We start from the raw sequence: 21,419 nt of genomic DNA, 5'->3' as shown, positions 1-21,419 counted from the left end.
AACTCCAGGCTGATGCCACCCAGGGCAAAGAGGGGCTCTTCAAAACCCAATTCTTCCCTCCCCCTGCTCCTTGGAAACTCCATTTATCCTAACCTGCTCCATTTAAGCTTGGTTTTTCCAAGTGGTTCTGTACTGTGACTAAATTAAGGCTCCCGTTCCTCCTTTCCATGGCCTTTTATGAACCTGCCCAGCATTAATTACCATGTTTGTCACCGGGTAATAAAAATCTCTGAACTCCCTGCCACCAGATTATCTTTTTAAAGAAATGCAACTCATTTACAGTTAATAACCAGAGGCCCTGCCATCCTCGGTCTGCTAAAGCGACATGATTTATATACCCGGGTGAGCCTGTGCACTTGCATGCCACATGATCGTGTTCAAGGTGGCCCCGGTTCCTCGAGTCACAGTCTGTGCCTTCCTTTCTGCCCCTGTTCTCTCAGGGCTCAGAGGCTGCTGATCAAACACTTGCTCCCCATCGGCACCCAGCACTGGGGGGGACCACAGAGGCCAGCGCATGAGACTCGCCACCCAATGAGTCCCTCGGTGAGACCTGCCTGGTGGCCTCAGCAGTTAAAAATAATGTTCCCTCGGGCGCCTGGGTGGCTCAGTCGGTTGAGCGTCCGGTCCTGACCTGAGCGTCCGGCTCAGGTCATAATCTCACGGTCCGTGAGTTCGAGCCCCGCTCCGGGCTCTGTGCCGACGGCTCAGAGCCTGGAGCCTGCTTCAGTTCCGTGTCTCCCTCTCTCTCTGCCCCTCCCCTGCTCGTGCTGTCTCTCTCTCTCTCTCTCAAAAATAATAAACATCAAAAAAAATTTTTTTTAATACTTTAAAAATAATGTTCCTGTCCTCTTTCCCCTCACAGACCACGTCTCGGTTGGAGGACTCGGGGACAGTTTTTATGAATATTTGATCAAATCCTGGTTGATGTCGGCCAAGACAGATGTGGAGGCTAAAGATATGTACTATGAAGCCTTAGAGGTAAGACAAGTGCCAGATTCTTCACCGGTGGTCGGTCCTTCACCACCGGGTCTGGCACAGGCCCCTAAGTGCAGGGGGCCCGCTCACTGCCACCACCCCCACCGTGGCGTGCTAGCCAGAAGAACAAGACAGTCTCCTCCCCAGCCAGTTGCTTTGCACACCCAGTTTGTGACTCTTCTCGAACACCTTGAAATTAGGGCCATGTTAGCATCCTCGTGTTACAGATGCAAAACCCAGGCTCCAGGAGGGAAAGTCATTTGTCCAAGGCCTCACAGGAAGTGGCAGTCAGTCTGCTTCAGAAACCGTGCTGTGTGGGCTTCAGTCAATGTGTCAGAGCCCACAGCATAGTCAGATGGTGGCCTGGGAGCCCCCAAAAGAGGCTGCCAAAGCAAGAGCCTCAGCTCTCTTCCTGGTGGAGCAGAGATGATGTAATTAGCGTGTCCAAATGGGGAGGGGGCCTCCCTCAGTGGAGCATCCAGTTCTGCTCCTTCTCTCTATGTGGATGGAAATCAAGGCCCAGAGAGGGGAAGGCACTGCTCAAAGGCACACGGCACAGCGCTGGCCGAGCCGGAGCTAAAGCCAGATCTTCTCAGCCAGCCCCAGTGTTTCCCCCATGGCCCCTCACCACCGCTGGTCTGGCTGTAGGGTGTGAACTGAACAAGAGATGGTAGGCTGGGGTGGTGACTGCCAGGAGGGGGACACCTCAGGATGGAAGAGGGAGTTGGTTAGCCTGCGCTATTAGAAAGGAGGTTATAGACTCCCGTTGGCCCATCAATAGGTGCTTCTGAGCCCAAGTAAGGAAAAGGCCCTGGGTAGACTCCAGGCCTCGGTTTCCTCATAAAGTGAGTTGAGCAAGTCAGATTTACTCTGCTGCCGTGTTGGTCTGAGGTCCTATGTCTCCTCAACTAGATTTCTTGCTCTTCTGCCCTTCTAAGTCGGCTCTCCACACAGCAGCCAGGAGAACTGGCTCCTTCACATTTGGAATAAACTAGACTCCTCACCTTTGCCCACCTGATTTAGACCTACCAGTCACCTTGAACTCCTTCCCCTTTGCTGTCAGGTGTGGTCCCCAGCCTCCTGCAGACACACCAGACTCAATCTCACCTTGGGGCTTCTGTATTTGCTGTTGTCTCTATGTGGAATATCATTCAAGTGGCTGTGGCCCATTTATTGGTCAACTCAAATACCACTAGGAATTGGCCTTTTGCCACCTCTCTCTGTCACAAACCCCAGACTTACTCTCTTCTTTGCTTTCACGGGCACTGAAAATTATCATGTGCCCATATTTGTTTACTCATTCATTGTCTTCCCCAAATAGAATGTGAGCTATCAAGGAGCCAAGATCTTGTCTAGTCATTCACTGTGTCTGCCTCACTCCTAAAACAGTGCCCGGTACATAGCAAGCACACAAAAACTGTTTTGTGAACAAATGAACATATGATTGCTGAAGGGATGGATGGATGGATGGATGGATGGATGGATGGACAGACAGACGAGTGAATGGGTGGGTCAGTGGGTGGGTGGAAGGATGGGTGGATGGATGGAGGGAGTTATGGGTGGATGTGTGGGTGGAAGGATGGATAGGTGGGTGAATGGGTAGATAGGCAGGTGGAAGGATGGATGGGTGAGTGGATATAGTGGATGAATGGGTATGAACAGTTGGACAGATGGATGAGTGATCTCTAACTACCCTCTGATTGCATGAGTCTGACCAGAAACAGTAGTGCGTAAAGGAAGTGCATTGAAACAGGCCTCCACAGCCATGGACCTTTTAATTTTTTTTTTTTTTAACGTTTATTTATTTTTGAGACAGAGAGAGACAGAGCATGAATAGGGGAGGGTCAGAGAGAGGGAGACACAGAATTGAAACAGGCTCCGGGCTCTGAGCTGTCAGCACAGGGGCCCGATGCGGGGCTCGAACTCACGGACCGTGAGATTGTGACCTGAGCCGAAGTCGGCGCTCAACCGACTGAGCCACCCAGGCGCCCCAGCCATGGACCTTTTAAACTGTGGGCTCGGTGATGAGTTTTCCCCGCCCAGCTCCCCAGCACCAAGACCTTGGTCATGAAGCAGCTACTGGGACTGCAGTCCCATCTCAGTCTGAGTCTCAGCCCCAGATTCAGCTCCAGCTGAGCTTAGACCACAGCCAGTGTCTCCTGTCTGAGGATCTGTGTTCAGCCTGCACAGGAGATGCTGCCTGGAAAGGCCTTTCTACATTTCTGTCATTCCTTGCAGGGTAAACATGAAGTTAGTGAACAGCCTGGTTCCCTGCCCTCAGGGCACACTGTAGTTGAGGCTTCAAGGGAAGAAATGGTCATGAATTATTTAAGCAAACGGGAGCTTTATGGAAAGCACTTGATTGAACAGGAGAGAACTTGGCTTTGCTCCCTGAATTTGATATCCCTAGTGAAGAGCCTGGAGTATCTCTGACCCTGGGTAAAGACTGGGCCTCTGGCAAGTTTGGGGCTTTGAAGAATATTCTGGTAGTTCTCAACCTTGTCCACACGTTAAAAATCACCAGGGGAGCTATAAAATCCCATTGCTCAGGCTGCACCCTGGCAAGGTACATCAGAACCTCTGGGCTGAGGCCCAGGAAACAGCCTTGAAAGCTGCCTGGGGCAGGGGGCGGGGCGGGGCGGGGTGGGGTAGGGGGGGGTGGGTTTCCAGTGTATAAGTTAGAACAATGTCCGGCACAGGCGGGTGTGGACGATTCAGACACGCAGACTGGGCACACCCCTGGAGGGTCCCAGGAGGAGAGGAGGAGCGAAAAGAAGGACAGGGAGAGTATCTGTCACTGCGGCCTCCTCCAGGCAGGTGCATTGACTGCCTTGTCTTATTTAACCCCATTTTACAGACGAGAAACTGAGGCTCAGAGAGGCCCGAGGTCACACAGCAGCCAGTGTCAAAGCCAGGGTGCAAACTCTGACTCCAGATAGAGTGCTCCTGCCAACCACAAAGGAGCCTGGCTTGCCTGAAGTCCCTCTCGGGAATGTACAGATGGGGTCCCCTCCAGGAGGGCCAAAGGAAGCAGAGGCTTTGCATAACCTCACAGCCATCCCAGGAATTATTCCCAGTTTACAAATGAGAAGGAGTCTTCAGAAAAGTGAAATAAATTTGCCCAGAATCACCCAATTCTCAAATTGCAGAGCTGGGATTCCAACCCAGGCCTCTGTATCCCGCTCGGCTCTGCTCTGTCTCCTGCTATGATTGAAGCCTAACCAGTCAGTTGGCAGCCTGTGTTGTCTCGTGTTTGGCTTAGGGTTTTAGAAAGCCTTGATTTTTAATCTCTGCACCTATCTGCTTGTCTCAGTAGTGTCCTCACAGAGAGACTGGTCTGTCATTTCGTCTTTACCGCAATTACTTAGCCTGGCATTAACCCAGAATGGAAATAACCCACGGGAGTCGGTCTGGAAGGGGCAGTTTTTGCACTGCGGTTGAGGCTTCATGGGATCGCCCCCAGATGTCTGTGTTCTCCCCCAAGTGTCGACAGTGGGTAACTGAACCAGATTTCTACAGCCTGGGTTAGCCTGCCACCCCTCCACACCCGCGTGGACCCAGCTCTACCCAGGAGCCAGGGCCCAGCCCAGAGCAGACCCAACCCAGTAGTGAGCGGCTCCCCAGGCGCCCCCCTCAGTGCTCCTCCCCACGTGGCACAGGTGCCCTGGGCACGTCACGTCATCAGAGCCTCCCCATCTGCTATTCAGTGAGGGTCCTGCAGCCAGCCCCCCAGCCGGGACCTTGCAGGAGCAGGAAAAGAAACAAACCGATCCAAGAGCCAAGGTGTTGGAGTGCCTTCTGTATGTCAGCCCCTGGCCGGAGGTTGGTGGTGGCGGCTTCTGCTCTCACTCAGCCCTCAGAGTCCCGGGAGAGAGACAGACGTGCCACAGACACACACACACACACAGATACGGATGCACAAAGTGGGGACGGCACCACGTAGAAAGGCGACAGGGGAAGAGCGGACCGGGGCAGCCGGGGTTTGGGCCAGGGCGCCGTCTCCAGGGAAGTGCATCGTGGAGGATGCCCAGAGACAAGCCGGAGTGGCGCAGTTGGGGTGGAGCATGTTTCTTGTAAAATGCCGACCACAAATCCTAATTCGTGCGTGTATTTGATTTTGTGGGGAAGTCTCTGACTAGCAGGTGAGCCCCGCCCCCAGGCAGGGCCCAGGCTGCGTGTCTTCAGGGGCTATATACCCTGCCCGAACTGCTGCTGGCCCCAAGGAGGCGCTCACGGAATACACTCGAATACTGGATGGGAGGAGAGGGTGGGAATGAAAAGAGGCTGGGGGCGGGGGGGGGGGAGGGCTGGAGAGGAGCTGGAACAGCCCACGGGCACTGAGGACTCTCACTGCGCCAGGAAGTATGCTGAGGGCTGCACACACATGTCACCCGGTCCTCACAACCCTATAAGGTGGTTTATGGTCATCTCCCCATTTCATACACTCGGAGATCGAGGCAGTAGGAGAGCACATAGAACCTGCCCAGTGTCACACAGCTTGGAACTGACGGAGGTCAGTCCCAGCGTGGCTGGGACCTGGGACAAGCCACTCAACCCCTTTGTCTGTAGAGGGCACTGCAGCCATGTGCCTGGCTCGTCGTGGGCATTAAATGAGAAGGTGCGTGATAAGGGCTTGTAGAGAGAAGTTCTTAACTTTCTGTGGGTCCTTTTTAAGACTCAGATAAAATATCTAGACCCTCTTCCCATGAAAATGCACATACACAAAAGTGTCATACACAATTTGACGGGCCTTCTGGACCCCCTGGAGCCCACCTACAGGCCAACTGGGCTTTAGGTTAAGACTCCCTAAGAGAGAATACAGTGGAGGATGGATAAGAATTTTTTTTTTTAATATTTTTTTATTTATTTTTGAAGGAGAGAGAGACCAAGCGTGAGCAGGGGAGGAGCAGAGAGAGAGGGAGACATAGAATTTGAAGCAGGCTCCAGGCTCCGAGCCATCAGCCCAGAGCCAGACGCGGGGCTCGAACTCACGAACTGGGAGATCATGACCTGAGCCGAAGTTGGACGCCTAGCCGACTGAGCCACCCAGGCGCCCCAAGAATTTTTAAAGATTTTTTAAAAGATCTTTGTGCACAGAAGATTTAAAAGTCTACATAAGAGGGGCACCTGGCTGGCTCGGTCGGTAGAACAGGCAACTCTTGATCTCGGGGTCATGAGTTCAAGCCCCACGTTGGATGCAGAGATCACCTAAAAGTAATTTTTTTTTTAAGTCTAAATGAGAGACTCACCCTAGGGAGCTGCCTCGTGTGCAAGCCCCCCACAGGCACCAGGCTTCAGCCAGGCGAGTGGCAGAAGGTGCCACTGGCCCCATCAGAGACCACCACCAGCCAAGGTCAAGGGCCTCCTTTGCCTGGGATGGAGGGCCCAGCAGAGCTGCGTTCACTGCTGTCTGCAAAATGTTCATTTTCCGTCCTCTCCCCCTCCCTTCTCTGTCCCGCCCCCCATGCCCCTTCCCCCTGCCCAACTCCCACCTTGCTCCCAGGCAATAGAGACCCACCTGCTGAATGTCTCTCCTGGGGGGCTGACCTACATTGCCGAGTGGCGAGGGGGGATTCTGGACCACAAGATGGGGCACCTGGCCTGTTTCTCTGGGGGCATGATCGCCCTCGGCGCTGAGGATGCCAAGGAAGAAAAGAGGGCCCGCTACCGAGAGCTCGCAGCCCAGATCACCAAGACGTGCCACGAATCGTACGCCCGCTCAGGTAACCGTGCGAGGGGAAGGGCAGCAGGAGAGACTGAGGCTAGACACGAGGAAGAACTAGACAAACCAGCGGAGCGACAGTGAGTGAAGGGAACACAGTTTCCCCTTGGAAGTTACATAGAATTTGTACGAGGGACGTGCTGTCTGTGCACTGAGATTGTACCCGAACTTCAAAGGAAAATAGGGGTGATGTATTGAGCACCTGGCCAAGGATTGTTCCACATCATGGCCAAACCTCACAACACAGATAGGCTGAGGCCCAGAGAAGACTTGGCCCAGGGGCACAGAGCGGAAAGTCCTCCAGGCTCCCTGAGCCTAGAGAATTCCTTCTCCCTGAACCCTTACCCCTGAATGTACCTCTCTTTTTCCTCCCCACCACCCCTCCATTTAGGGGATCTTACCGCCCCTGGCACCACCCTGTTTATCACCCTCTTTGTTCCCAGATCACCGGAAAGCTTGAGAGCTCCTTGACCATCCCCAACACTCCACGCAGAATTATCAAATGCTAGAATCAGAAGTCACTTTAGAGAACATGAACCCAACTCCCTGTTTTACACATGGGGAAACTGAGTCAGCCCAAAGTGGGGAAGTGACTTCACCAAAGTCACCCTGCGTGTGAGTAGCTAAGCCGGGGCTAGAACCCAGGTCTTCTGATGCCCAGCTCCTTCTTATGTGCTGCCTCTCTAGTGCCCCTCAGAAAAATCCCTCCTCCAGGGCCCTGAGAGGTGCCCACTGCTCTGAACTTAATCCCAGGCTTGGTTGGAGGAGAGGACCTAAGATTTGCCATGAATATTCGTGGCTCAAGTGCTGCTCTGCCACTCACCAGCTGGGTGGCCTCTATTTTCCTACCTGCTCAATGGAAACAATAACACAGGTCTCCCAGGGTGAGATAGAGGGTCCCATAGAGCACATTGCCAGCCGCCTTCAGCCACAGCACGGAGGAGTTTATTAGCCTGACATGTGTCCTTGACCCCTCCAGTTGAGTCCAGATCTCCGGGAGCTGTTTTCATGAAGCCAGTGATTTGCAGTGGGTCCTTAACAACAGGTCTGCAATTTCATTCAGAGAGCCAGGACCATAAACAAACGGGAAATCTCAGGAATAATAAAAAGCTCGCTGTTTGTCTGGGACAATCAGCCCAGACCATAAAAGACACGCACTTAATAGAGCATGCTGTTCCAGCCAGCCCGCTTGTCCACGGACGACCACGGCGGTCGCTCCTGCCCTCACCCCATTAGCCGCTTGGCAGAATGACTGTTTGCTGATGGTCAAGAGCAGCTGTAGCATTTGAGCAATTGAAGGGGCCAGGGTCTGGGGGGTCCCGTTTCCGTGAAGCCTTCCATGGGAGTAGGATGTCCTGCAAAGCTCCAGTCATCTCTTGAGGAAAAACAACCCAGGGCCTCTCAGGGTCCTGACCCAATGGGAAGAAGGAAGGGGACACCTGAGGACCAGAGCTGGGCACTCCGCTGACCCAGATGTGATGTACAGGTGTTAAAGGAAGGAGGCCTAGAGTCTCAGACCCAGGAGGAAAAGAGAGAGAGCACAGTCCAGGGAAAGGGCATCAGACAGATCGAGGGTCACATCCCAGCTCAGTCACAGCTCGCTGTGTTACCTTGGACAAATTACTTAGCCTCTCTGACCCTCAGTTTCCATGTGCCTGGGAGAGGGACAATAACATCTACCTTAGCAAAGAAAACCATGTTTTAAGGATTGAAATAATGTATGGAAAGCACCCAGCACAGCCCTTGAAATCATAGGTGGTGACTGTAGTTGTGGTTATAATTATGGTCCTCCAGAAAACAGGGACAGCACCAAATTGTCCAAAAACAAACAAGCCAAACAATGATAACAAAATGAAACTCAGAACTCATCAGGCCCTCTTTATCTAGCTGCCTCTGCCTGAGTATGTGCCTCTGGGCAGTACCCCCCCCCCCCCCCCCCCCCCCATCTCCACCTCGACATTATCCCAGCCTGTCGGCTCTGGAAGCTTCTGGGAGGTGTGAAATAGAGGTGCCCTAAGAAAGGGGTGTGTGGAGAAGCATCACTGCATATCAGCATGTTAAAGGATCTGATAAGTCCTGCAGACGGGAGACTCTTTCACTTTATCTGACCCACTGTTCCTTAAATGTATTTAAACCTGAAATCCTTTCTTGGCTGAGCTCTGGTTCACATCTTGCAGAGCTAACATCTCAAAACACACAGCTGGGGAATATCGCCCAAACCTTTGTCCCCCCCGACTGCTGGATAGTTCATTTGGACTCTCAGATTCTAAAACTGCAAAATGTTCGAGGCCTCAAGGGTCTTGCTGTGGCCAACCTAGGCCAAGAGGGAAGCTGTGTGTTTGCCAGGCTCAGCTCTGGCTGGCGGTATAGGCAGGGCCCAGCCGGTATCAGTCCATCGCCAGCCCTCCCCCTGCCACTGCTTCCAGGCCACTGAGCTCTCTCCTGGGGCAGCCAGGTCCTGAAAAGTAGGAGGTGGGAGGTCTGACCTAGACCCTCTGGTTGGTCATCCCCACAGATACCAAACTGGGGCCCGAGGCCTTCTGGTTTAACTCCGGCAGAGAGGCAGTGGCCACACAGCTGAGCGAGAGCTACTATATCCTGCGGCCTGAGGTGGTGGAGAGTTACATGTACCTGTGGCGACAGACCCACGACCCCGTCTACAGGGAGTGGGGCTGGGAAGTGGTGACGGTGAGTGGGCTGGTTGGGGGGAGGGGGGACTGGGTGACAGGTGCCCTGAGAATTCAACCAGGGTCCAAAACACCCTAGCACAGGCTTTGAGAAGAGGGTCAGACCAGGCTGACATCCGGCCGAGGTTCTGAATGCAAAGGGTCAAGGTGAGGTTGCACAGCTAAGTGTCCCCAGCTGGGCAGAAGCAGGCCGAGAAACGAGCGCCCACAGCCTTTGGGGCCTGGACTCTAGGACCAGCAAACTTAAGAGGGCCAAAGGCAGGGCAGCAGCCAGAGGGGCCCAGAGCGCATGGGGTCACTGCTCTCCGACCTTGAAGCCTGAGCAGATGGCTTTAGATTTCTCCTGTCAAGCAGGAATCGGCTACCAAGCCAGCAGATCACCTCCTTGCTCTGCCCAGAGCCAGCCCAGCCCTGGGCAGCCCCTACCTTTCTCTGGGCTCTGCTCCCCACCGCCCATGTCTCCTCCACCCGCCCTCTTGTCCCCGACTACCTGGCAGGAAACCTCATGCCCTTCTCTGGGGTAGAGCCAAAGGCAGGTATGGGGAGTCCAGAAGGATGTCTCTTGACGGATGCTAAGCCTTCTCTGTGCCCCCCTCTTCCCAACTTCTCCTAGGGCCACGGCTCTGAGGCACAAGCTATCCTAGGGAGAGCCACACCCAGAGCTTAGACTTGGGCAGGGCACAAGGGCACACTCAGGTTCACTGACATGGTTCATTGGTCAGAAACCCCCTGTTTCCCTGAAGGCCCTGGTTCTTGACCAGTAAAAGTCAAGTGTTTTGTGCTCCTGAGCCCAGCCCACAGACCCCTCTGTGGGTAAAAATTGCATTTATTAAAAAAAAAAAAAAAAAAAAAGCCGTCAGCCCATGGCCCACCCACCAGTAGAACAGGGACCACATCTGCACAGGGAGTTCCCTGGGGTGTGCCGAGTCCCGTCCCCACATCCCGGCCCTCCACTGCCTTCCTCTGTGGGTGAGTCTGTTGGACCAGCCTATCCCCCGGAGGGCCAAGAGAACATCCCCCGAGTTCAGACCCAGAGCAAAGCTCGAGCAAGCAGTCTGTTGGGACAAAGTGCTCAGCGGTGGGCCCAGGGTGTGTGTCCCCACCAGCCTGGCAGCAGGTCAGCTGAGCCCTGAACAAACCATTCGGCCTTCTGCTTCCGCAAATGCCAGCAGCCCCTAGCCAAGTGGTCAGGGGCCTGCCCATCCATGAGCTGGGCAGGCACGAGAACTGGGCAGGGGCCTCTCCTCTCCCCTCCCCCCGCCCCCAATGCTGCCTCCCTTCTCCTCAGGCCCTGGAGAAATACTGTCGAACAGAAGCCGGTTTCTCCGGGATCCAAGACGTGTACAGTAGCATTCCCAACCACGACAACAAACAGCAGACCTTCTTTCTAGCGGAGACACTAAAGTGAGTTGGGGCTCGGCCGGTGTTCTTGCCAGAGGAAACTGGGCTTTCCTAGGGTTGAAGGGCGGGGGTGGGCGAGGGATGGGGTCAGCAGTCCCTCCCTTCACCAACAGGTTCTGCCATCACAGGGGCACCCAAGAGGGGCCGGAGGGGCGGGGAAGGGGGGCGCTGGGCTCTCCGGGTCACACCCCCAGGGTGTGCCTCTGGCCAGGCCCAGGCTGGACTCCACCCCCTAAGTGTTAGCCGTGTGGTAAGTTAACTCCTTTACCTAGTCTCCTTGGGTTACTTAGTTCTCTGAAACTACGTCCTCTTCTGTAAAATGGGGAGAATGACAGTGATGGGGGTCACTGCTACGAACCTTCCCTGTGCAGTTTTGCTGCTGCCCCGGCCCCTTGCTTTCTTGGGGTGGAAGTCCTCGATGTTCCCCAAAGCATCCCCCTTGTGCTCAACTCTCTGAAATGGATTAGAATGGTCTGTTCTGCCACCAGAACGGCACATCAGGGAGCAGCCTAAGAGTTTGGACTGGTGCAGTACTCAGGCCACCGTGAAACGAAAGAAGACTCTAGACCTTAAGTGGTCCTAGCAGGCTTCTCACATAGGGTCCTCATACAAGTGGGGAAGAACCTGGGTGAAGCCGGATGGGTATGAGTTAAACAGAGTGAGGGCAAGGGCGAGCCAGCATTCAACCAGGTGGGACCGCCCCAAGTCTCAGTGCCCTCCTTGGCATCCACAGCTCCTTCCCTGGGACCAGCCCTCCTAGTGGATTTGGGATCTCAGACCTCCCTGCACCCTTAGCCACAGGCCCGTCGTCGCAATGGCCTCTGAGATTTGTTCCCAGCGGGGGGGCCTGTTCCCCAAAGCGCTGACGGGCTGTGTTTTGCTTCCCTCCCGGCCCCCGGGGCGCAGGTATCTCTATCTTCTGTTCTCTGAAGACGATGTGCTCTCCCTGGAAGACTGGGTGTTCAACACGGAGGCCCACCCCCTCCCCGTGAACCACTCGGACAGCCCCGGCAGGGGCGGGGGCCAACTCTGACCCCACCTCCCTGCCACTCCCGGGGCCCAGAGGGTCGCCTTGCCTTTTCAGGACTTGGGACTGTTCTCAAAGGGATTGGGAACGTAGGCCCCATTCTGGGCAGACCCAGGGCACAGGTGTCGGACCAGCAACTTCCTTTCCTCTGTGAGGAGACAGGACTTGGAGACGCAGCAAATGTCGCACCAGGCCCAGACTTTCCTTCCTATGGAGAATTTCTATGAAACCCACTCACTTGCCATCCCAGGGCCCAATGACTGGAGGTCTGCCTATTGTTGCCATGTATTTGGGTCACTTCCGTTCATGTGGGGAGGGTTTTTTTTTTTAATTTGTTTTGCTTGATTTTGCCTTTTCTCTGCAGTTGTGTTTTATCACAGATTATATGCTTTCAAAATCATGTGCTTTCACACGCAGTATCGTCTTGATGAACTAAACCTTAAAGTGTTTGCAGACACAAACCTTGACCCTGTTTTCTATATTTTAAATGCCTTTTGCCCAACATGTACTATATGTTCAACTATGTGGCATTTACCTTATAATTTGAGGAGGCGCTGCCTTTTGATTTGGGCCTAAATGTTAACGAATCACTAGTGCTATTTTCATTATTGTAATGGAAAAATCCGTAAACTTACAATAAAAGAGTTTATTGAATAAGAAATACGATTGGGTTCATTGCACATCAGTGACTCTTGGGAAGACCATTGCAGTGCTATCAGAAAAAATAACCAGCAGTTGATTTAACGTGCAATTTAGTAAAGACTTCTATTGCCTTTCCTTAACTCGGTCTTAAAAATTCAGGAAGGGTGAAGCCAATCCTTTAAATGGAATTGGATGTTTATACTTAGGTCAAAGCTTGGAAGAGGCCCAGAGAGGGCCAGCAACTTGCCTGAAGTCATACAGCCAGTAGAGGCAGAGGGGTGAGCCCAGCCCCTCTTACACGCCCCTCCCACCCCCAGTTACGTGTTCATCTGCTCTCGTTCAGCAGATACATGGTGAGTGCCCGTAGGGGACCAGACACTGGGCTGGACACCAGGGACACAGCCATAAGTGAAACAGTCCTAAGTTCTGTCCTCAGGGAGCGAACGGTCAAGGAGGGGGAAAGACAGACCGGGAAGTAAACTGACAGGTAAGTAACATGACTGCAAGTTGTATAAAATGCTACAAAGGAGTCATGTGGGGCCGGGGTACTAATGGCCAGGACCGATCTGCGGGCATGACTTTCAAGGCCTAGAAGATAAGGAGCAGCCGGACGGGCATCCCACGATCCCACTCTCCCCAGTGACGTCACCTGCCTCCCCCGCGGGGAGGCCTAGAACCTTGAGGCATTATGCAGAGCAAGGCGTCCAGGCAGGGGTGAAGGGAGAGCTCTCCCTCTGCTTGGCAGCTTGTCCACACAGCTGACCTCACAGGATAATTCTAAGCCCTGCCACACGCTCAGTCACTTCATTCTGGCTACTTGAGTAGCCCCAGGACGCCTGGCTGGCTCCGTCAGAAGAGCATGTGGTCTTGATCTCAGGGTCGTGAGTTCAAGCCCCATGTTGGGTGCGGAGATTAATAAACTTGAGTAGCCCCTGGGGTGTTGGAGCCCTGGGCCAAGTCACCCGCCTTTAAGTCCCCACTATGAGAGCCTGGGCAAGTCACCTCACCTCTCCGGTCCCTCTTCCGTCAAACAGGGAGGAACCTCTATCTCCCAAGGTCGCTGTGACAATGAGTGGGATCCACAGGTGCCCTGGCAAAGTGGGCAGGGCTTTTCTTTGTCCTGGGGACGCAGATGCCTCCTGCATCTTCGTAAGCAGTAGTCAGAGCTCTGGGTGAGCAGTCCCCATGGCAGGGACCCTGGAGTTTTGTGACTAAGTCCCTCCCTGAACCCAGGAAATCACTTCACTTTAGACAGGCATCAAGAAAGTGTGACTCTGGCGACCCGCCTGTGTCCACTTTTTTTAAAAACCAAAACAGGGGCGCCTGGGTGGCCCATTCGGTTAAGTGTCTGACTCTTGATTTCGGCTCAGGTCACGATCTCACAGTTCGTGGGATTGAGCCCTGCGTCGAGCTCTCTGCTGACAGCGCAGAGCCTGTTTGAGGTTGTCTCTCTCCCTCTCTCTCTCTCTCTGCCTCCCCTCTGCTCGCATGCTCGCTCTCTTTCTCTCAAAAATAAACATTTCATAAACTTGAAAAAATAAAGAAGGCAAAACAGAAAAACCCACTCCACAAGCATTGTGGAAAGGTTAGGAGTATCTTTATGCTGAGCAGAAAGAAAAGCCACATACAAACCATCCTACCCTTTGGAATGAAGACCATTATATTTTCTTCTAGATCTTTTTTCTGTGAACGTACAGAATATATTTTGCAAACATAGTATCACACTGTGTCTACTGTTTTACTATAATCTGCTTTTGCTCTTAACTATATACTGTGAAGTTCTTTCCATGTCAACAAATACACACTTACTACCGCACCTAGTTGTAGAATGTTCCATTGTGTACTCTATCGTGCTTTCTGGATCCAAGCCTCTGTGGCTGGGCATTTGGGTTTGTGACAGTTCGGGCCCTCGGTTACAAATAATAGAAACCAACTCTGTCTCACTTAAGCAAACAAAACAAAACGAACAAACAAAAAAAAAAAAAGAAAAAGAAAAAAAAAGTATTGAAATGCCCTAGGGTGACTCATGGGCTTTCAAGAGAGGCAACAGTCAGACCACAAGAAGGACTAGGAAGAGGAAGTGGCCAGGGACGGGATCTAGGCTGCAAGAACCAAGGGGGTAGTCTCCCCAGCACCTCCGTCAGGCCGGGTGACTCCAAATGGGTCCGGATCCTACCAGCTCCCCTCAAGGAAGTAGGCTTCCAATTGGCCTAACCTGGGTCATGTGCTCCCCAGCCAGGTGCATCTTGAGTGACAGGCAAGGACCCCATGCGATAGGGGATGGGCTGGTCCCTGGAGAAAAAAATGAGGTTTGCTACCAAAATAACGAAGCCACCTGCTCGTGGGGCAGAAACCGCAGGACTGTTCACAGGTTTTGCTTTGATTTTTTTCAGTATTAGAAAGAGAGGAAAGCCTACTTGGCTATTCTTCTTCTTTCCTCTCCTCCGGCCCCTTAGAGCCAACTCCTGGAATGTCTCTCCCTGGCAAAGTCACTTGGCGGTTCCCCAAGGCCCCATTCCCTCCCCACCCCCCGTTGGGCCCATGTTGCTGTCCCTGTCTCCCTGCCACCTGCATTCTTGTCTTCTGCATTATGGCTGGGAGCAAGCTGTAAAAATGAGCATTTTAAAATTCATCCTCCAGGAGGGCCCTTGCAGGTGGAGAAACATCACCCGTTTGGCAACTTAACGCCATTCCGGGGATAAAAATAAGTAAGACCCAAGGTAGGCTGCGAGGAGAGAGACACTAAGGGATGAGTCATCTTCATCGAAGGAGGAGCCACAGAAGCCCAGTTCTGGAACCACTCCCCGGGGGCAGACCCTCCTTTCCTGGCAAGGGTCAGCGTGCTGCCGGCCTCTTTTGCAGCCTCGTCTGATGGAACCACCTTTTGCACCTGTTTTCTTCACAGATGGGCTTGATGCTGGTCCCTGCCCGGAAAGCTTCATTAGCACCTGGCTCCAGGCACTGAGGTCTGCAGAGCACCGCCCTGCTGAGAAGCGGGACATTTCCTCCTCCAGATGCGTCCTTTTAGATGACTGCATCTGTTTAGACGCTTCGTGCATCCCGTTGTGTCTTTGGCGATTTGCAAAGTTCAAAAACCAAATGCACTGGAAAGAAAAGCAAACACAGAAAATCCAATTTAAAGGCGGCAAAGCAAAAAGAGAAAATCCGATTTAAAGGCGGTATCCTTGAGAGCCACAATGTGAATCTCAGCTCTGTCCCCTCTGCTTTGGGGAGGGGACCGAAGGGGAGATGGGGAAGAGCCAGCTCCTCCCTGCTACCCCACTGGGGCTCTGTCCTTGGAAATATGTTCGTTGATTATGTAGCACAGAGACGCTCAGCCCTCTGTGACTAAAGCTTAATCACATGGTAATGCGGCGGGGGGGGGGGGGGGGGGTTGCTGCTGATGCTGGTTTTTTGTATCTAAAAATATCTGGTTGGTTCCCTATACTTGGAACAATATTTTGATCCTGCTCCTCCTGTCTCTTAAGACAGAGCTTTTTAAACTTGAATGTGCACCTGAATCACCTGGGGATCTTGTTAAAATGCAGATTCATATTCAGCGGCTCAGGCGCGGAGCCCAAGATACTGCGCTTCTAACAAGGCCCCAGGAGATGCAGTCCTGAGACCACACCGAGTAGCAAGGTCTCCCCTAATGGCCGCTCTTTTGGTTTCTGCCCTTTATCTGCATCCATGGAGTTGTCACCTCTCCAGAGTAGAGGGGCTCAGGTGTTGGGATGGCTTCGAGAGGTACCTTGGCTACAGAGGAAGCTATCACCTGCATCAGTGGCTCCCCGCCCCCTCCAGGACGGTCTGGACAACACCAGAGCCGGCTTGCTTGTGGCTTAGGACAATGCCGTCCAGTAGAACTTGCTACGATGTTGGAAATCTTCCAGATCTGTGCTGTCCAACAGGGTGGCCACAGGTGGGTATTGAGCACTTAAAATGGGCCAAGTGCAACCGAGGAGCTGAGATTTTCAATTGTATTTCATTTTATTTTATTTTTTAATGTTTATTTCTTTTTGAGAGAGAGAGAGAGACAGAGTGTGAGCAGGGGAGGGGCAGAGAGAGAGGGAGACAGAAGATCCAAAACAGGCCCTGTGCCGACAGCAGACAGCCCGACGCGGGGCTCGAACTCACGAACCGTGAGATCAAGACCTGAGCTGAGGTCACTTCACCGACTGAGCCACCCAGGTGCCTCCAATTTTTATTTCATTTTAACTAAAGTTAAGTAGCCATTTGTAGTACTGAGCGCCATTTTGAACAGTGCAGTCCTAGAACTTAGAAAGCCAGTCCTCTGTTCACTGACTCCCTGCCCCCCTGGACCCTCCGCCACCTGCATCATTACAAAAATAGTCTTAGCACAAAAGATATTGTTTGGGGAGTTGAGGGTTCCCTTGGACATACTTGGTTATTTTTATATTCATTCCGGCCTCTGTTTTCTACAAGAGCCTCTGTTTCTCGTTTTGTTCTGTTTTGTTCTCACCCACTGGTGTATCTGCAGATCCGTGTACATTAGATCAAGTTGAAGATAAGCAAGGCAGAACGGGAGAGGGCGAGCAGAGACGGAAACAGAGGACCTGGGTTCAGCTGTACCCTGCCCTTTCCCTGGGCTGTATGACCTTGGGTAAGCCCCTTAACTCTCTGAGCCTCCGCCTGCCTCTATGGAAAGGGAGGGTGATTTCGAGGGTTAATCGAGCTCCCCAGTGTAGTAACTCAATACATAGAGTGATGATCGTTGCTGCTATTATGTGAAGGCTCTCTGTAAACTAGAAAACGCTGCTGTCAAAAATTCTCCTTTTTAAACAAAATGCTCTGAAACTTGGAGGGAACTGCATCAACCAGGCCCAGGAGACAAACCAAAATCTCAAAGCAATAAATCTGAACATTTTCCACTTTCACATTGAGCAAGCATTTTGCCGTTAGCCCTGAAGTACGAAATGAGGAAACTGAGAGAAAGATCCAAGGGCTTCCAGGAGCCGGCCTGATGGTGGGGGTGCTCAGGCAGGGGCAGAGGGCTGAGGAAAGATGCTGGGAGCTTGCCCAGAATCTGGCAGAGGCCCTCGGCTTCGGAGGCGAGGGTGGGATCCTGTTCGCCTTTCCTCTTCAGGACACCCCTGACCAATCCTTCCTGCCACATGGGGAGGGGGGCACGGCAGGCAGAGACCCACAGAGCGGGAGCCTGAGGTGCGGGGTGGCCTGCTTGGGTCCCACAGCTGTCCCTGGCCTCTGGGCACCCCTACAGACACCCACAGTGCTCTCCCTGCCACGCCCACCCCCTGCGTCTCCCTTCCTCTCTCAAATGACCCCAAATCTAGGGTGGCCCTCGCCCTGCTCTTGCAATTTGCTCATGACAGTTTAGCTTCCAAACCTGTTGTTCCAGCACATTCATTCCCAATGCCCCCTTTGCTCTCAAAAGTGTCCCAATTTGAACAACCAATGATGTGCCTTCCCTGGTATAAGTGAAAAGAATGGTGACTGAGATCTGTCTCCCGGAAGCCTTTGGTGCTTCAGGGAATGGTAAAACCCAACCCAGAAAAGCATGCAAGTAGCCCAGAGATTCTTTCCTTTGGAAACCGATCTGGAACTGCGCATGATCTCACAGCCTCCATACGTTTCCATCCCTGTGCCTCTCGCCCGGATTGTCCTCCACCCCCCCAGGTATGCCTACTAAACTCTTCCTTCCTCAAGGCTGCCCTTGAGGCCACCTCCTCCAGGAAGCCTTCCTGGACCCCTTCCTGCCCTTCCCTTGAAACAGGCTTAAAACCTCCTTGTCCTGGGCCCCCACCATACTTGGGGCAGACCAGGTTTGCATGAGCCTCTCCCCGATAGATCCCAGGGACCTTCTCCTCATCTTTGAAACCCCAACACGCTGTAGGAAGCAACAAATGTTTGTGTTGATGGTTTAGGGATTCATCACCCACCTGCCTCCCACAAGTTCCAGCTGACTGAGAATGGGGTGGGGGGTGATGATGAGTTTCATTACAAGGCCTCTGGGAGCTGTCTGGGCTGTGGGCTGACTGTAGATTCCAGAAAGTGTGTGGGAAGGGAGAACGGGGGCTCTTCCCACCATGGGACAGGAAAGTCCCAGAAAGGTGGAGTATGAGCTCATAGGCCCAGTGGCCCTCTGGGCAGTGCGGTGACCCCTTCCCCTAGGTAAAGTGATGAGACTGCCGGGGTTCACCCAGTTCACCCCTCATCCCATGGAGACAGAGGGGAATCAGGCCATTCTCCAAGTGGGGACATCCCCAGTCTAGGGGCTGAGTAGACAAAAGGCTTCTCACACACATGCGTAGGCACGTGCACATACCTCAACTTCCCTCTCCCAAGGCTTTGGATTTATTGGCCAGCCTGTAGTCTCCCTGTGGGGAGACCCCTGGACCCTCCTGCCCTGACCCGCAGGAGTCCCTCGCCCCAGTCACCAGTCCCTCGGGAGTTCTCCTGCCACCTAGGGTGGGAGGCTCTGCTCCGGCCCACAGAATGATCCAGCACTGGCCAATCAGGAGATCAGTGGTTCCCAGAGTATGGAAGCCAGGTCTGAGGCACGAGCAGCACCTGGGAGCTTGTTAGGAATGCAGGTTCTCAGGCCCCACCCCCAGACCTTCATAGGTTATGGGGTTCATGGCTGCCGCCCAGGCCACCGTTCCAGAACCCTCCAGGCTTCGTAATTCCACAAGTGACCATTAACCTTCTCTGCCGGGCGATGGGCAAGGTGCTGTAACTGCAGCTGTAACACGACAGACAAGGTTTCTGCCCCCGTGGGGCTCCCAGGCCAGTGGCGGGGTAGGGCCGGGACGGATGTGTAAACACGTCACTGAAGCGGCTGCAGACGGAGATAAATGCTTGGGAGGCCACAGGCAGGGCACATATGAGAGTGACAGAGGGACACTGGAGATGGGGAGGTCAGGGATGCCCCCGGGGAACGGACCTGCGTGACAGACCATTCCAGGCAGCGGAACAGAGAACGCAAGAGCTCAGAGGTAGGAGGTAGTGACACATCTGAGGAGGGGGAAGGCCGCAGGTGAACGAGGGGCACCGTCCCGTGAGTCAGAGGAAGTCGGAGGGACAGGGCTCCATCCTGTAGGGCCTCCAGGGCCGGGGCAGAGGCTGATTTGAATCCGAGCAGCAAGAAGCCGGGAAGAGGTTAAAGCAGGGCCATGAGATGACCTACTTTGTATTTTGAAAGTTTCCTCTGACTTCTGAGGGGAGAGGCCTCGGGAGGCCTCGGGATTCATCTTGCCCTTACGTCTGTCTCAGTGGAAACTATTCTCGGGTTCCTGAGCAGAAGCTTCTGAAGCCGGTGCCCCCAGGAGCACGGAGAGAAGCAGGGGCCTCCCGCCAAGGGGCAGCCTCTGCTGGGCCCCGGGCCCCGGGGCCCCCGCCCCTCTGGAGCGCACAGGAGGCTTCAAGGCACTGGGGCTCCTCCTCTGACCTTTGTTCCTGCAGCCTCCACTCCCCTCCGTCCCCCACTCCTGTCCAGCTGTGCTTCTGGATATTTAAGCCGCTTCCTAAGATGGCCCTTGTCCTTTGCTAGCATGTGTGGAACCAAGGCTGTTTTCCGGCTCCGGGGGCCTTCTCTTTTCTCTTCGGAATCTGCTGGATCTGTGACAGGTAGGATGCCTGGGAGTTCTGGGTCCCGAACATCATTTCCTGTCCACCTTCACCCCTACCCCATGGGTAATTCACACCAGGAGACGGCCTCCCACGCAGAGTCCTGCACAGGCCTGGATCTACCCGTGTCTCCTGGTTGCACGCCCCACCCTTTGCCATTGTCACCTTCCCAGCCCTCGCCATAGGGCGCTGACTCCACACATTCCCCCGGCATGAGGTTCCCCACCTACAGTCACCATGGGACCTCTACGCTTTGCCTGCCCAAGGCTCACCCGATCCCCAAGGAGGCCACCCTGACTGCTGGCACCCACTGTGGCTTTAGGGGCCCTCCCGGTGGGGCCCGAGGTTCCTGCTCCTTGGGGAAACCATCTGGCCTGCGCTCTGAGGTCCTGCCTCTGCCTCTCTGTCCCCTTTCCTTTTCTTTTTTTAAAGAACTCTTTGAGCCATAGTGTAGACAGTCACATGTATAAACGTCATTAATCTTAAGCGTAAAGCTCCGGGAACGTTCACCTGTGTACACGGTCATGTAGCCTTCCCGCCATCAAGATAGAGAACATTCCAGCCCTCAGAGAGCCCCACTCCCACCCTTCCACCCCCCGCTGCTATCAATATTTGCCATCCTTAGAGCAAACTCGGCTGGTCTCTTCCACCACTGGCCGATTTCAGGCACACATAGCCTTTGAATTCCCTCTGTCTTTTTTTTTTTTTTTTTTTTTTAATGTTTGTTTTTGAGAGAGAGAGAGAGAGAGAAAGTGTGGGGGAGGGACAGAGTGAGAGAGAGAATCTGAAGCAGGCTCTGCGCTGTCAGCACAGAGCCAGATGCAGGGCTCGAACCCACGAACCGGGAGATCATGACCTGAGCCAAAGTCGGACGCTTAACCAACCGAGCCACCCTGTGCCCCTGAGGAAGGGTGTTTTTATAAAATGGAACAATTCTTCTGGATTTGGCATTCACTGCTCAGCTCTCCAAAACTCCCGCCCAGGAAAACTCGGCTAGCACCGGCCCCAGCCCAGGGATACTCAACCCTGACGGTGCGTCAGAACCACTGGGCTGACAAGCCACTCTAGTGGCAGCCAGGCTAGACGACTCGGTCCCCAGGCCCATGGTGCTGAGAATAAAGCTGTCCATGTGTACAGAGCCCTGGGGGCCTTTCTTGACCCCAGGAAATCAATCTCCCTGCTTGGACCGGACGAGAGCCTGGCCCAAGCCTAGCCAAAGGCTGTTGTGAGCCTCCCCCCGCCACCAATTAATCTATTTTCTGGCTAATTCCCGTCCTGTGCCTGTGGATCCGGCCAAAGCCACGCAGCACTCCAAGGCACGGCCGCATCTGTGGCCACACACCCAGCCGTTCAGGCC

At 53.7% G+C, this 21,419-nt stretch overlaps 1 protein-coding gene across 4 annotated transcripts in view; it reads left to right on the top strand.

Annotated features, from left to right (window-relative positions):
- Window positions 1-15,790, top strand: part of MAN1C1 (mannosidase alpha class 1C member 1) — a 144,486-nt gene extending 128,696 nt beyond the window's left edge. For 3 of the 4 annotated variants that reach the window (XM_049617762.1, XM_049617761.1, XM_049617764.1), the window contains exons 8-12: window positions 863-978; window positions 6,479-6,698; window positions 9,213-9,385; window positions 10,673-10,788; window positions 11,692-12,281. In XM_049617762.1, the coding sequence (XP_049473719.1) occupies window positions 863-978; window positions 6,479-6,698; window positions 9,213-9,385; window positions 10,673-10,788; window positions 11,692-11,818 (752 nt within the window). In that variant the 3' untranslated portion in view covers window positions 11,819-12,281. Of the gene's footprint in view, window positions 1-862; window positions 979-6,478; window positions 6,699-9,212; window positions 9,386-10,672; window positions 10,789-11,691; window positions 12,282-15,359 lie in introns of those variants that run through there. The other variant, XM_049617763.1, reaches the window with a different exon arrangement.
- The last annotated feature ends 5,629 nt before the right edge of the window (window positions 15,791-21,419 follow it).

The sequence above is a fragment of the Panthera uncia genome (genome assembly GCF_023721935.1).
Source record: "Panthera uncia isolate 11264 chromosome C1 unlocalized genomic scaffold, Puncia_PCG_1.0 HiC_scaffold_4, whole genome shotgun sequence".
Taxonomy (NCBI): domain Eukaryota; kingdom Metazoa; phylum Chordata; class Mammalia; order Carnivora; family Felidae; genus Panthera; species Panthera uncia.
The sequence above is the reverse complement of the archived record's forward strand: the minus strand, read 5'-3'. Positions and strand labels throughout refer to the sequence as shown.